Here is a 15,899-nt window from a genome sequence, read left to right on the forward strand (position 1 = left end):
CAGTTGCACACACAGTATTTATTTTTGAATGGGATAAGTGGGCAAGAACCATAAAAGTGTTCACACGGTGCTCACGCTCTTCACCCCCCAGTCTCCCGGCTTCTGTTTACATTTCTTTCTGAGCTTAACCACGTTGCCCGGTATCTGGCCATCATCTGTCTGTCTCTTTCCCTAAACCAAGTCTTTCCCTTTACTGTGCCATCAATGTTTCTCTCTACTGTACCAGCATTCAGGCATGCTACTATAGCTCCTACTTTGAAAAACACAAACAAAAGCCCACACAGTCCCTTCTAGCTACTACCCCTTTCCTCTCCCAGATCTCAACAGACTTGCCTTATGTCTCCTGTCTTCGATGTCTCTTTATCCTTCTCCCTGGAATCCAATCGACTGGTGTTTCCTCACCATCGAACCCCAGCACTCTTGTGAAGATGTCCACTCATCACAGACTTGCTGCATCCAACAGTCCACTCTCTGCTCCCATCTCACCTGACCATGCACCCCCTTTATCACAGTTACCAGAACCCTCTCCTTCCTGAACACTTTCTTCACTTGACTTCTGGATGAGCCCCTCTCGATCTTTCCCCCACTTTACTATTCACCTTTCTCATTCTCCTAGGCTGGTTCCTAAACATTTTCTTGACTTCTCAATATGGATAGGCCTCCTCTTCTGTATTCCTCCTATGCTTGCTCCTGAATAGTTTCTTCCAGACTCCTGCTTTAAAAACCATGTATATACCAGAGTCTCAAATTTCTATCTCCCAGTGAGGAGACAGCTTCTCTCATAAATTCTAGACCCATATATATAATTGCCTACTCAAGATTTCCATTTAGATGTCTAATAGGCAAATATTCATATCCAAAATGTACATGTCCAAAACTGAACACCTGGTTCCCCACCCTTAAAACCCAATACCCACCCCCGGTATTAATTTAAACATTGCCTTCTCTCATCTGGTTGCTCAGTCACAAACCCTTGGAACTATCTTTATGCTTTCTCCCACATCCTAAATTATTCACCTACTTTTTTTTTTTATCTTATCTTAAAAATTCCTGATCATCTTGTCATTTTACTGTAGGACCAGAATGAATTTTTGTTAATTTCATAGCCCCCTCCCCACTCACTTAGTAATGATGTATGTTAATTAAATATGGAAGGTGTCACTGTTACACTACATACATATCTTAAATATGACCAATCATTTAACAAATCAAAGCACACTTGAAGGTCCTTGCAATATCTATAAAATAGTTGGCATCATTGGCCCAGTTTGAGAGGCTAAGTTAGCAGAGATACTTGTTGTTGAAAAAGGCCAGCCCACCTCGGATCCTGAGTGTCCCACCCATTCTTGCAGGGGGTACCAATAATGCGGGGCCTCAACCACTTTTACCCAGGCCATTTTTCAGGGTTGCATTTGCAACAAGCAACATTGAGGGATGAGGTAATATCCCCCTCAAGACAAAGAGAGATAGAGCCTCAAGCTCAGTGCCTGTGTCCCGTCTCCTGCCACGCACCACACGTGCAGACCTCCATTGTGAGTCCTCTGTGGGGAAACCCCGGGGGATGAAACACTGACACAAACCAACACAAAGCTCCGGCTACTCCTTTGGCCATGTGCGAGAAAGCCCCTTGTCTCTGAGTCACGAGTCAGAATCTTCTCTGACTTCTCTGATTCATGGAGTCGTCTGCAAGTATCCGTGGAAATTTGACAAGCAGGTTAAACTTGTTAACTTGCAAACAGGGTAAAATCTCAGATGCTTTACGGTTCTGAACAATGACTTACAACAACACTTATCTGCAGTGGAGACTGAAAGAGACTGGCCAGGACAGCCTGACCCCAATGTCTGTGCTTTCTACTACTGGACTCTACCTCATCCCCAATCTTGAATATAATTTTAAAACAGGAGAGACAGCTTATATTTTATGTATCATTACCTATCTTATCTAAAAGAAAATGAATTCACATGCTCAAGGGATCAGATTGTTTACTCATTCAATATTCCACAAGCAAGACTGTACTCTGGTAACATGTTAATGTGTTTCATAAAGAGGCAACCTTCTCTAATTATCACCATGACTCAAGGAACGCTAAAATTCTCCTTATAAATCTTGGTGTCACACAATAAACCATGTCACGTGGAATTCTATTTTAGAATATAGTGCTGATAACTCAACAGTATTAGAACGGAGGCGCTCATCATATAAGAAATAGTGAAATAAGGGGGGAAGGCATTTTGAAGTTTCATGATAGATCCATCAACATAAAAGTTGTCATTTGAAAAAGAATGCATAGCCCTTAATCAGAAGGCACAATTTTATGCATATATTATAATTATTTCTGGTATGTTTATAATCCATTTAAGTATTTTCTTCCAGGTTTCTTTCCCCGAGTCCCTTAATTATGGATGTATTCTGGAAAAAATATCCTCTATTAAGGAAGTGTGTGTGCATTTGTCTGTGTGTGCATGTGTGTGTTCATAACCCAGAGGCTCTTAAGAACTAGATTCAGGGAAGCCTAGGTGGCTCAGTCGGTTAAGCGTCCAACTGTGGCTCAGGTCATGATCTCATGGTTTGTGGGTTCAAGCCCTGCATCTGGCTCTGTGCTGACAGCTCAGAGCCTGGAGCCTGCTTTAGTTTCTGTGTCTGCCTCTCTCTCTCTGCCCTCCCACTCTGTCAGAAATGAATAAACATTAAAAAAAATTAAAAAATAAAAATAAAAAGAGCCAGATACATTAGTCTCCAATCTGTGCACACAAAAGGGTGGGCAAACAACAGTGACAGGAAGATTATGGGAAGTATGGAACTATAGAAATTCCTCTCCTTCAGGGGCATCAGAGAGAGCTTTGCCAGGTTATCCTTAAGCCGAATCAGAGGAGAAGACTATCCATGGTGTATGCTTACAGACTCCCAAATGTTGACCCCCAAATATCTCCATCACTGAAGGGTTAATTTGATATACCTACTATACAAAATATAGCAAATACTTCTAAACTATTCTGTTTGTGGCCGGTGTTTTTTCATTTGTCGCATCAAAAACTCTGTTAATCGCAGTTAAGTCTGGATATACATGCTGTTCATTCAAACTGGGTGTGTAGGCTTTAAATATGGGTATGTCAAGTTCACCTGTATCTTTTGGTTGATTTACAGTTCCAAAAAGCCAAGATACTATAAGCATAATAATGGCACTCTATATTAATCACCTATATACACACATTCATTGAATAACTGTATACTTTTCTGTAATACTTTCCTTTTCCCTATGTTATGTTTGTTCTGATTGTAGAAATGCAATCTTATGCCTGTTGACTCTAATAACTAAAACATTTGAGGTTGTATTTTGTATGTCCTCTCCTGAATTACATCTTCCTATTTAGTCATTTTTTTTTTTAATGTTTATTCATTTTAGAGAGAGAGTAGTGTGAGCAGGGGAGGGGCAGAGAGAGTGAGCAAGGCAGAGGATCTGAGGCGGGCATTGCGCTGACAGCAGCCAGCCCGATGGGGGCTCGCACTCTCAAACTGTGAGATCATGACCTGAGCTGAAGTTGGACACTCAACTGACTGAGCCACCTTAGTCAGGCGCCCCTTAGTCCTTTTCATTATATTTTACAAAAGCATGTGCCCCTGATGTCGGGGGAGGGGGCTGGTTCTGCACTATAGGTATTTGAGAAGCACTTGTGTAGGTAATTAATAGCAGCTGATATATTCATCTCCAAATGACCTAGTTCCTAGTTACCCCAGGCTGACTTGGTTCTATTTTTGTATTCGACACCTTAAGTTCTGAGGGCACGGAGGAGTCCAGAGCACTGACTAAGCCTTGGCAGGGCTCGCTAGGAGTGCTAAGGACAGGGCAGCTGGCCTAGGAGAGGCAGTAGTTCACTCACTCTCGCCTGACTTTTCCCCTCGAGCCGGATGCCCCAGGATGGATGCTCCAGAGAGATTAAAACGCTCAAGGCAAAATGGATTCAATGCACAATTTTGCCTCAGGTAACGTGTGGGGGTAGCAAATCCGATGACTTTTTACAAGAATTCTGTAAACACCACAGTAAAGAGATAAAGACAAGGTCAGTTTGCTTCTCCTGTACACCCCCAGGTGACTCACTGAGCGTAAGAAGGGGACTCAAGCCAACATGGGATATTTGAACCACAACTAGTATGTGTGACTATAACCGGCACTGTTATGAATCATAATCTGATAGGTAATGTCTTCTCTGAGTGAAGTCAATGGAATTCAGTCATTCTGAGCTCGTCTGTGGGGTCAGAGTCCTAGGCTTAACCTCAGCTTCTGTCATTCGCCTATGTGTGTCCTTGAGTCAGTCTCCTTTCTCTCTTTCAGCCCCATGGGGCTCGTGCTCAAAGGTTTGTTGTGCAGATGAGATAATGCACAGAGGAAAGTCCTTGTCTGAGTACCTGGCACAGGATCACTGATGGGTCCAGCAGTCTGAAGGTGCTGAGGACAAAGACAGTAACAAAAAGTGGCTACTTCTTGACTTAGGAAAGGGTCGCCCAAGGCATTCTTCTCCAGGTTTCCTCAGACAGGACAACCCACTGTCTCCAGCACTGGGAGGTATGAACGGATGAAGGATGAACTGCTTTTTGGGGAACTGATCAGCGGGAGGAAAAGGAGCACAGTGAGTCACAATACTGAATGCTTATTATGTACTTTATTGAGAGTCAAGACCAAATTGGTCTCTGCACCACCTTTTACTATGCGTGTAAATTTAGGAAAGCGACTTAAGCATAGGCTCAGTGTCTCGGTTTCCCCCTTTGTAATATGGGGTTAGTAACAGTGAGTCCTAGAGTTTTGTGCCACAGAATTGTTATGAGGATCAAATGAGATACTATAAGAAGAGCTTAGACCTGAGTGAGGCAGCTAGGAAGCATTCTGTGATGAACTGTTGAACAAAGTTGTTTTTTTTTTTAAAGTACCTCCTGGGTTTCGCCCTTTGTCATTATCACTTGCTCTCAGTGTCCTTGGCTACCTCCTTCTTCTCCCCAGTGTCTTAGAGTTGGGCTTCCCCAGAGACCAGTTGCTGGTCCCGTATATTGGCTTCCTTGATATATATGTTCACTCCCTTGGTAACAGGTTCGGTTTCACGGCTTCCAACACCAGCTCTCTGCATTTGACCAAGCTATCTCCTGAATCCCAGGCTCAGGACCCTGCCTGCTCATCCCTCTGCTTGTAGGTTTACGCAGCACCCCTAACCTGGCGTTGCATGTAATCGAGTCCAATCCCTTCCACCCACACCCTTCCCTCCTCACTTAAGAGCAAGTCGCCCCTCCTAGCTGCTCAGACCCAAAGACCTTGCGTCCTCTGTGTTCATCCCCCATCCCTCACCGTGTTCATCCCCCATCCCTCCAGCCACACTGGCCAGGAACACATTGCCTGCAGACCTATGGTCCTACCTTCCCAGAATGTTCTTCAGCTCAGCTAATTCCTTCACCCCCTACCAGCCTTTGATCCAGTGTCACTTGATCCAGTGTCGCCTTCCATGACGACTCTATTTAGAACTGCAACTCCCCTGGGGCGTCTGGGTGGCTCAGTAGGTGAAGCGTCCAATTCTTGATCTTGGTTCAGGTCACGAGCTCATGGTTTGGTGAATTTGAGCCCCACATCGGGCTCTGTGCTGACAGTGTGGACCTTGCCTGGGATTCTCTCTTTCCTCTTTCTCTGACCCTGCCACACTTGCACACACGCTCTCTCTCTCTTTCAAAATAAACATTAAAAATAATTTTAAAAAGAACCGCAACTCCCTGTCATTTACCACTCCACCCTCGCCTGAGCCCTTACGTCTCCTTATATAGCACCTTTTACCTTCTTACATACTCTATAATTTACTCACTCGCCATGTCTAGGGTCTAGTTTCTGCCATCCCCTCTGGGATGCTAAGTTCACAAGGACAGAGATATTTCTGTGTTTTGTTCAGTCACGGATCCTAAGCCCCCAGAGCACTGTCTGGCATATCGTAGGAGTCCCACTACATATTTACTAAGTGAGTATCTGCAAAATATAATCTCCTAAGGGCTGGCTCATTAACTTAAAGAGACTGGTTGGTGAAGTCAGGATCCTGACACGGGCCCGTGTTCTTCCTACCACACTTTCTGCCTCCTGATACTAAACATGTATTCACACCGCCCATCATTTGCAGGGACACACTGCTATGCAGTCAACTAATGTCAAATTGCTGTGGGAAGGTCATCACACAAGTAGCATTTAATGAGCACATTTACTAGGTCAGAGAGTAAGACAAATGACAAGGTTTAGCAAGCTCAGTTCATAAGTTTCCAGTAGTAAGCTTAGATCACTTAGCTGAGTTTCCTTAAATAAGAATTCCTGGGGGGGGGGGGCAAGCGAACAAACTGGATTCTCCCAGGGTCCTGAACCATCAGGTGACATGAGAAGATAGCACTTTCCCTAACGTCACGACTGCCAAAGCTCCAACCCACCTTTGCCACTTTGTATCCTGCAAAAGGAGTACATTATGATAGCCTGAAAGATCTGGTCTCCTCTTGGTAACCAGACAGACTCTGCCGGAACAAAGAAACTTACTCACCAGGATGAAGACAGTAAAGAATATGACAACGATTGCAGCTGTAATGAACAGCTTTTTCCGAGGAAACACAGCAGCAGGTAGGAGAAACACAAGCGCAAAGCAGATGGCACCTCGGAGCCCTCCATAGGCAATGATGAACTGATCCTTAAAGGTCAGGGGAATCGTCCGGAACCAGTTAATGACCTGAGTCAGGACAAAGACACCTGAGAACAAAAAGCAAAACCAAAGAGAGCAGACTGTGTGAGGCCGGGACGTGAAACTAGGAAGACTCATTTTCTGCGCTTCTGTGGCACACGGGCAGGGTATCTAATCTAAGTCCCATGATCTTCCCCTGCACCTCCGCTCTCAGGCGCGCGTCCTCATTGTTCCAGGATAACGGGAGAAAACGTGGACTCAGAGAGGCCCAGAGAGGTTAGTCTGACTTACAGCATAGTCACGAAGGTACTTGGGGATGGAAAGCATCTATCAGGAATGGGGAAGAGGGGGAGGAGAGGGCGAGGGAGAAGACAAGGAAGAAGACGAAGAGCAGCAGCCAAAGGGAGGACAAGAAGAAGCGAGCCCCATTCGTCTGAGTGTTCATTTGCGAAACAAGCACCATTACCCAGCGCTCGCCAGATGAGACAGAAGGCAAGAGTGAAGCACACGAAGGCCCAGTTCCACTCGTGGTTCTTTCCAACGGTGGACACGCCCATGAAGATGAAGATCAGGGTCTCGCTGACGCTGCTCAGCATCTTCATGAAATACTTGATGGTCGTGTAGGACTTTTGAGATACGTTTTCTTCAACATACTTATTCATAGTCATTGCACAGGCGGTGATTCTGCAAGAAAAGATGCAGCTCCTATTGAAACATGACACGGATCCTAATCAGAATATGAGTGTCAGCACTTAAGGGCTCAATGGCGGCTCTACCCTTCTGCCAGTCACTACAGTGTTATTGATTGACCGGTGTAAGTGAACGTGACGTGCGTCATCAGAGCCCCACTGTCCCTGGAGGTCTTCATCAGTACCTATGGCTTGAACGTCTCAGCTCTGCCCAGCTTTGTAGTCTATGGGCACGGACACCTGCCAGCATCACAAAAACAAGTCCACGATAAATTCAAAACCTGTCATCTTCCCACAAAACCGGCTTCATCATCTCTATGCCTCCAGTGCCTAAAATGCTAAGGTATTGCCTAAAACCCTGACTTGAAACTGCAGTGGCATTGGCCTTCTCTCCCCTGCCACACCTCCTCGGTGCCCCCTACCCCACCACCTAATTGGTCACCAATTGTTTTCTACCCCTCATCCTGAATATTTCCCAGACCCACTTACTCTTTTTTATCCCAAAGCCTTAGTTTCGGGTCTCGTTTCTACCTATCTACTGTATGCGCTTCTAGAAAATTCCCAATGTATTTATAGGCTCAGAGGAACTCCAAGAGGAAAGAAGCCCTTTTTCTTGTTTCCTCCAACATTTCCAAAACTCTGGGACTACAGAGCCCTTATTTCCCCTCGGAATATATCTGTTTTAATAGAGCACCTGTGCACACTCTGGTGAGGGAAGGGCTTTAGGGTCAAGTTCATGCTCCTAAGTTGGACGTCCAAAGCTCTTCACACTCTTTCCTCAGTGGACAATTCCAGTTTCATCTCCCACACAGCCTCTCCACCCAGCATACACCATATGGCTCAACTGTAATTTCCCCACCACACCCTGCTCTTTATTGTCTTTTTGCCTCACCGTGTGCATAAGCTCATCTCCCTGTCTGGAATGCTACCCCTGACCACTCAGATGGCAACCACAGAGGAAAATTCAGTATGAGCCCAATGACAGCTCATCCCAGGTTCCATCTAAAGAGACACAGATACTAGACATCGGCTGTAGCAACATTTTTTCTAGATATGTCTCCTGAGGCAAGGGAAATAAAAGCAAAAATAAACTACTGGGACTTCATCAAATACAAAGTTTCTGCACAGCAAAGGAAACAACCAACAAAACTAAATGGCAACCTACTGAATGGGATAAGATTTGCAAATTATATATCTGACAAAGGGTTTGTATCCAAAATATATTAAGAACTTCTACAACTCAACACCCCCAAAAACCAATCTATTAAAAAAAAAATGGGCAGAAGACGCCTAGGCGGCTCAGTCAGTTGAGCGCGACTTCAGCTCAGGTCATGATCTCATGGTCTGTGAACCCGAGCCCCGTGTTAGGCTCTGTGCTGACAGCTCAGAGCCTGGAGCATACTTTGGATCCTATGTCTCCCTCTCTCTCTGCCCCTCCCCCGCTCATGCTCAGTCTCTCTCTCCCTCTCTCTCAAAAATAAGCATAAAAAATTTTTTTAATGGGCCGAAGACATGAACAGACATTTCTCCAAAGAAGGCACTCAGTTGGCCAACAGACACATGAAAAGATGCTCTACGTCATTCATCATCAGGGAAATGCAAATCAAAACTACAATGAGGTATCACCTCACACCTGTCAGAAATTGCTAAAATCAAAAACATAAGAAACAACATGTGTTGGCAAAGATGTGGAGAAAGGGAACCCTTGTGCCCTACTGGTGGGAATGCACACTAGTGCAGCCACCGTGGAAGACTATATGGAGGTTCCTCAAAAATTGAAAATAGAACTACCCTATGATCCAGCAATCGCACTACTTGGTATTTACCCAAAAGATACAAAAACACTAATTCAGGAGTGCCTGGGTGGCTCAGTCAGTTGAGCGTCTGACTTCGGCTCAGGTCACGATCTCACAGTTTGTGAGTTCGAGCCCCACATCGGGCTCTGTGCTGACAGCTCAGAGCCTGGAGCCTGCTTCAGATTCTGTGTCTCCCTCTCTCTCTCTGCCCTTCTCCCACTCACGCTCTGTCTCTCAAAAATTAATAAACGTTAAAAAAAAAACACTAATTCAAAGGGATACATGCACCCCTATGTTTATTTCAGCGTTATTTACGATAGCCAAACTATTGTGTGTGTGTGTATGTATATATATATATATATATATATATATATATATATATATATGTATATCCAACAGAATATTATTTGGCCATAAAAAAGAATGAAATCTTGCCATTTGCAACAACATGGATAGAGCTACAAGAGTATAATGCTAAGCAGAATTAAGTCAGTCAGAGAAAGGCAAATACCCTGTGATTTCACTCATATGTGAAATTTAAGAAACAAAATACATGAGCAAAGGAAAAAAGGGGAGAGAAAGAGGCAAACCAAGGACAGACTCTTTAGAGAACTGATGGTTACCAGAGAGGAGGTGGGGGGGGGGTAGAGTAATAGGGGATGAGCATTAAAGAGTACACTTATCATGATGTAAATTAAGTGATAAAAAAAATATACAGAGACATGGGGACTAGAAAGTACCAAATGACTTCATTATGAGAGAGGGTGTTCCAGAATGAAGAAAGACAGAATTTGAGTGAGCTGTCCGCCTTCCACCATGCCATAAACCAATTGCTGGCCATGATCTGTGAAGTTTTCCACATTCTAACTTCAAAGCTACAAGGACCCTGAATGCACCCTGCCCCCAACCACCACATATAGTCCTCCTGACCTTGAGAAGATGGCTGGTATTTTAGGAAAATCCTCCTACTGTGAGCACAAGGATAGGTAAAGAACACAAACCTAAGGGCTCTCTGAATTAAGACCTAAACGGGTAATCATGAACAGATTTCATTGCAAGAAAAAGACCTGTTTTTTAAACACAAAAAATGTATATTTATTTTTGTGCCCCTATTAAAAGAAAACAAAGACCCCATCAGGTCAAGAACCATGCATTTAGCTACAATGTCACTGTCCCCAGAACGAGTGGGTACTTCTTTTAGATTTATATGTGGGAGGAATGCATAATTCACGTGGTTCCCGAAAGAAAGAGTGCCTTATTAAATAACCTAGTAAAATTCAGCAACCACAAACACACAGCAAAGCCTTTGACATAGCCGAGGGCTTGTATAATAACAAGCAACCTTTATAGCACCCCTGCTGTGCCAGGTGCTATGCAAGCTCCCTGTGTGGATTATGTCAGTTAGCCTCATTACAAGCCTCTCAAGCAAGTTCTGTTATCATTCCCATTTTACAGATGAGAAAACAAAGGCAGACAGAGGTCCTCTTATTCAAGATGACACTGCTAATAAATGGTGGTGCCAGGATTTTTACTCAGGCAGTCTGACTCAAAGCCAGCACTGTTGAGGATGTAACCCTTGCTCTCTGTGAGCCCGGTTACCTCCGATGGGGAAGAGGTCTTAGTCCTCTGCCAAGCCCTTGCTCATCCTGTCTCAAGTACAAGCCCCTCTGTATGAGCTTCGTATGGCTGCTGTAAGAAATTAGCCAGAACTTAGCAACAACAACACAGACTCATCATCTTATGCTTCTGGAGGTCAGCAGTCTAAAACCACTTTCACTGGGCTGAAATCAAGGTACTGACTGATAGGGTTGTATTCCTTCTGGAGGCTCTTTAGAGAGACTGCTCTCACTTTTTCTAGTTTCTGGAGGCCGCTCACAGGTCTGGACTCACGAGCCGGTCATGCCAACTTCCTTGGCCATCTCCTTCCGACTCTACGATCCTTTCCTCAGGTTCTAAGTGATCAGATCTGACCACCCAGACCATCTAGTGTTAGCTCCCCATCTCAAGGCTCTAACTTAATCATGCCTGCAAAGTCCCTTCTGCCATGGAAGGTACCATATTCTCAAGGAGAGTCTGGGGATGAGAATCTTCAGGGGGCCGTCACTGAGCAGATGTGTGGTGGCCACAGTCAAGAGTGTGTTTCTGGATGAGCGTGACCGGAGTTGCTCAAGTGTGCTTGGTGACAGAGGCAAACAGAAGCTCTGCCACGCTAACCTGAATCAAAGGCTGGAATGTCTACTAGCAGGCGAGAGAGCCGGAGGAGAACAGAATGGCAAGGAGCATCTCTCTGAGCAAGTCTACAGGGCATCTCACCAGCCCCCCCCCCCCCGAATAGAAGCCACTTGTTAACTACACTCCTGAACATCTTCGGCTTCCATATTTTAGATTTTCTTTAACCCGACTTAAAAAAGTAAGATTTACCCAATAGAAAGTAATGAAGGCAAAAGCCAGATTAAGCTGATTAAAAATCTAAAGCATATGTTTTATACAAAAAAGACATACAGCAATACACACTAGTGAGCATTTCTTCATTGTTGTCAAGTTGAAAATTTGTAACAAAAATAAATTATAATGGTCCCATTACTTCCTGAAATTGTCTAATGCTACGCAAAGGGTGCTTCACAATGATTTTATTATAAAGCATTTAAGTTTAGATACGAATATACAGAATAAACACCAAAGTACTTACTACCCAGCTCTTTCTAATCACTTTTTTTTTTAATTTTTTTTAATGTTTATTTATTTTTGAGACAGAGAGAGACAGAGCATGAATGGGGGAGGGTCAGAGGAGAGGGAGACACAGAATCCGAAACAGGCTCCAGGCTCTGAGCTGTCTGCACAGAGCCCGACGCGAGGCTCGAACTCACCGACGGCGAGATCATGACCTGAGCCGAAGTCGGACGCCCAACCGACTGAGCCACCCAGGTGCCCCTCGCTTTATTTTTTTAAATAGAACATCAGCTACAGAGTTGAAATCCCTACACTTTTCTTACTACCCCTATTTCCCTCTCTCCCTCCTGGCATTGGATTTTAATCATTCCAAAAGTGATTTTTAAAAGGCTGGAGGATATTGTTTTTGCGAATATGATAAACATTTCCCTCTAAGATCACGTTCCCATCAGTCACTGGGCAAAATGTAAACCGTATATAGGCAAAGAATAAGCTCCAGTTCATTATGGGAGCAACTGAATAAAAATTCTATTCAGAAATTATTGAAAGAGATAGAGCTTTGGTGTAAGAATAAAAGACATGAATGAATTTTACATGAATGTCCATGGTATCAATTTCCATGGCTTTGTGTCCTTAACACGACACCACAGTGATGCTCATGTCTGCCAGACACGTCACTGTAACTTAATGCCACTTCCTACCTGCACAGTGAGACACTGGAGGGAGAAGAACAGCCCTGGCAGGTACCAGAGGCCTCGGCATCCGGTAGTTCCCCATTCAGGAAGTGTGGGCACGTCTAGGACATTGATGCGCTCCACAGGCTGGGGACAAAAGTTCCAAGTGTCCCTGTTCTGGCGTGTCACGGACAGCTTAATAATGCACGTGGCCTCTCAAGCAAAGGCCTAGTGGTGTTTTCATCGCAAAGGGGTTTTTTGTTGCGCTACGCTCTGACCTGAAGTCAAACCACCTCACTGCAATCATCTCGTAAGTACGCAAAACGACCCATTAGGGAGGCAAACACAATACAGTTTCCCAGTGGCTGAGAAGAATAGAAACCTTCTCTCCTCGCTGCAAAGACCATCATCTGCAGCTGACAGTGTTGGCACCATAAATATGCATCTTCTTCATTTTTCTAAAAGCAGGCACAAGAAACTTACGAGGTGGTAATGGTCCAGGCTGGTGTCTGTCTTCAGCCTCACTGGCTCTGAAGTGTGTGGCCAGGAGTGTCCTTGGGCACAGGGTCATGTCAAAGCATGTCACTGTAGCAATGTCCTTACAGAGAACTAAGATTTTCTTCCTCCATCAGCATGGGATCACATGATGATTTCATGCCTGAAATCCATGCCTTCTCATCCTCATTCTGAGCATCAGTGTGACAGATAATATCCGCACCAAAATAATAACCTAAACAGAGGCGCCTGGGTAGCTCAGTCGGTTGAGCGTCCGACTTCGGCTCAGGTCATGAGCTTGTAGCTCGTGAGTTCAAGCCCTGCGTCAGGCCCTGTGCTGACAGCTCAGAGCCTGGAGCCTGCTTCGGATTCTGTGTCTCCCTCTCTCTCTCTCTTCCCCTTCCCTACTCACTCTCTGTCTCTCTGTCTCTCTCTCTCCAAGATAAACATTAAACTTTTTTTAATTCAAAATAATAACCTAGACAGGCTCATTTTAGAAAATTCTAGTTGAATCTCTTAACTCTAAAGCTCCATCAAATATAAAACCATTGGCCTTTAGAATTTGCAATAGAGCCTTACTTTTATAAGCCTATGTCACTAAGTCATCCCCCTCCTTCCCATGCACATTTCTCTTTCCTAGTCTCCAGAGCTAGCTAATATGATTATGAAGAACAATTTAAGATCAACCAACATTTTCTTAGCATTTACTCTGGGTCAAGTTCTGTGCTGGGGTCTAGGAAGATAAAAAGCAAGTAAGGCACAGCTTCTATTTTCAAAGGTTCACAGTCTCAGAGGAGAAAGGGCCACACAAAGATAGCATCGTGACACAACAGTGCAAGTGCCAGATATGGGGATTGGAAATGAGGCTTTGGGAGTGCAGGGAAGGAAATCACTCTACCTGTCACAAAGGAGGAGACATTTGAGCAATATCTCTATGGCTAAGGGAAGAGCTCACCAAGCAGGAAGAAGTAAGCCGAGCAAAAGCAGTGGCCATGTACGAAGGCATGAAAAAGAAAAAAAAAAAAAAAAAGTTGGCATATTCAGGGAACAAGGAATGATTTGGTTAGCCAGAGATGACAATGTCAAAAGAAAGGAGTTAGGGGCCAGATAATGATAAATGACACGGTTATATGTTATGCTCAGGAGTTTCAACTTCATTCCAAAGGTTGGAGGGGAAAAAAATGAGAGGTTCTACCTTTGATCTTCTACTTAATGCCTATTTCCCCAACCCAACTGTTAGTTTCATGATGAAAAAAAAAAAAAAAAGTGTCATCAATGTTTAGCAGTGTCCAGCAGGTCATTAATGTGTTTCAAATCAATGACTACTTTGGATCCAGGGATGAATTGTTCACAGAGATGTTGGTGTGGTGTGCACAGATCTTGTGTTTTATCAAGAGAACTCTGAAGGAAATGCGGAGACCAGATTTGGAGGGACAGGAACCTAGAGGCTGGAGTCAACTCATTTCCTACAATGGTTGGTCATTCTGTTTGTAAAATCCATTGTAGCACCTACCTGGCCCATACGATATCCCAAAATGTGTCCGTGTTTTGACAGGTGTTGGCCTCCATTCTGCGGGGCCACAAGGAGGTAAGGTATGTATAGAATTCACTGGTGTTTTCTGCTTTGTTATTACCTTACCTCACATTACATTTTAACATAAATGTATGGTGATTATCACCAATTTAGAGGCGGAGAAGCTAAAGCACTACAATTAGTGGTTTTTACCTTCACCGGCAATTGAGGTTTTCTTCATCACTACGTCATGCTAAATACAGCATACACAAAATTCAGGCCAGCTAATACTATCTCAACAGAGTCTTTGGGGGGAAAAACAAACTTTGTATTTAGAGGACCTGTCATTTGACTATTTCTGAATAGAAAATTCCAACAAATCCTTTTCTCTGTACTGCAAGACTCCATCCCAGCAGTCCATGAAGCCAGTGTTCCATGGACGTTCATTTCCTTCTACCAGAATGTAGATTTTGAGAGAGCAGGGCTAGCATTCAACCACGCTTACCATGGTTCACTTCATGTTATGGTACTGAGTTGCATGTTCAAATAATCCTGGCTGAGCTTAGTTTAATGAAGGTCCAGAACCCTTCATTTAGATGACAGTGATCTGTAGGACGAAAGGGACCAGCATCAATACTGAATGCATACCCTGTCTGTGTTTATGTACATATGGTGATGCCATGCCTCAGTGACTTCAGTTTATAAATACAAGTGCTTTTACTTTTTTTTTTAAGGTTCATTTATTGAGAGAGAGTGAGAAAGAAAACAAGTGCAGGAGCACAAGTGGGGGAAGGGCAGAGAGAGAGGAGGAGAGAGAATCCCAGGCTCCGTGCTATCAGGGCAGAGCCAGACGCGGGGCTCGATCTCGCAAACTGTGAGATCATGACCTGAGCTGAGATCAAGAGCCGGATGCTTAACCAACTGAGCCACCCAGGTACCCCACTTGTATGTTTCTGAAGAGTGGTCAATTCTCTAATTTCCATTCCCAGATTAGGAGACTTCTTCTGTAATCTGAACTGCTTATTGGAGTTAAACAGATAAAAAGAATGTTGCAAAGTTCTTGGCTCCTGTTCTATCTCCACATGTGAACTTAAAAAGTACGGATTCAGTTGCAGAAAAATACGGTCCAAATTATAACTGCATATTCTCAATAAAGACTTTGCCAGATAGGAAAGCATACTCCACTAATCAGTGTCAAGCATTAGCAGTGACAAAGGACAATTAAAAAGCTTTCTCTGTATTGATTAAAGCCAGGTCTCGTGGTGACTCAGGGTACACTGCATGTTCTCAGAATAAAGTACTCACTCATGTGAGGTAAATTAATTATTCCAGGGCATGAATTACTATATAATGGATTGCCTCTTCTACAAAACCTGAC

The 15,899-nt window shown here is 44.0% G+C and overlaps 1 protein-coding gene across 1 annotated transcript in view; it reads right to left on the reverse strand.

The window, feature by feature from the left end:
• SLC9A2 (solute carrier family 9 member A2) overlaps window positions 1-15,899 on the reverse strand; it is a 98,401-nt gene that overhangs the window by 24,248 nt on the left and 58,254 nt on the right. Inside the window, exons 4-5 of the mRNA XM_047069579.1 lie at window positions 7,151-7,368; window positions 6,550-6,752 (exon numbers count right to left, since the gene is read on the reverse strand). Of these exons, the coding sequence (XP_046925535.1) occupies window positions 6,550-6,752; window positions 7,151-7,368 (421 nt within the window). The remainder of the gene's footprint in view (window positions 1-6,549; window positions 6,753-7,150; window positions 7,369-15,899) is intronic.

This window comes from Lynx rufus, unplaced genomic scaffold (assembly GCF_022079265.1).
Source record: "Lynx rufus isolate CCGP_SWC_20201006 ecotype Redwood Valley unplaced genomic scaffold, mLynRuf1.p SCAF_8, whole genome shotgun sequence".
Classification (NCBI taxonomy): domain Eukaryota; kingdom Metazoa; phylum Chordata; class Mammalia; order Carnivora; family Felidae; genus Lynx; species Lynx rufus.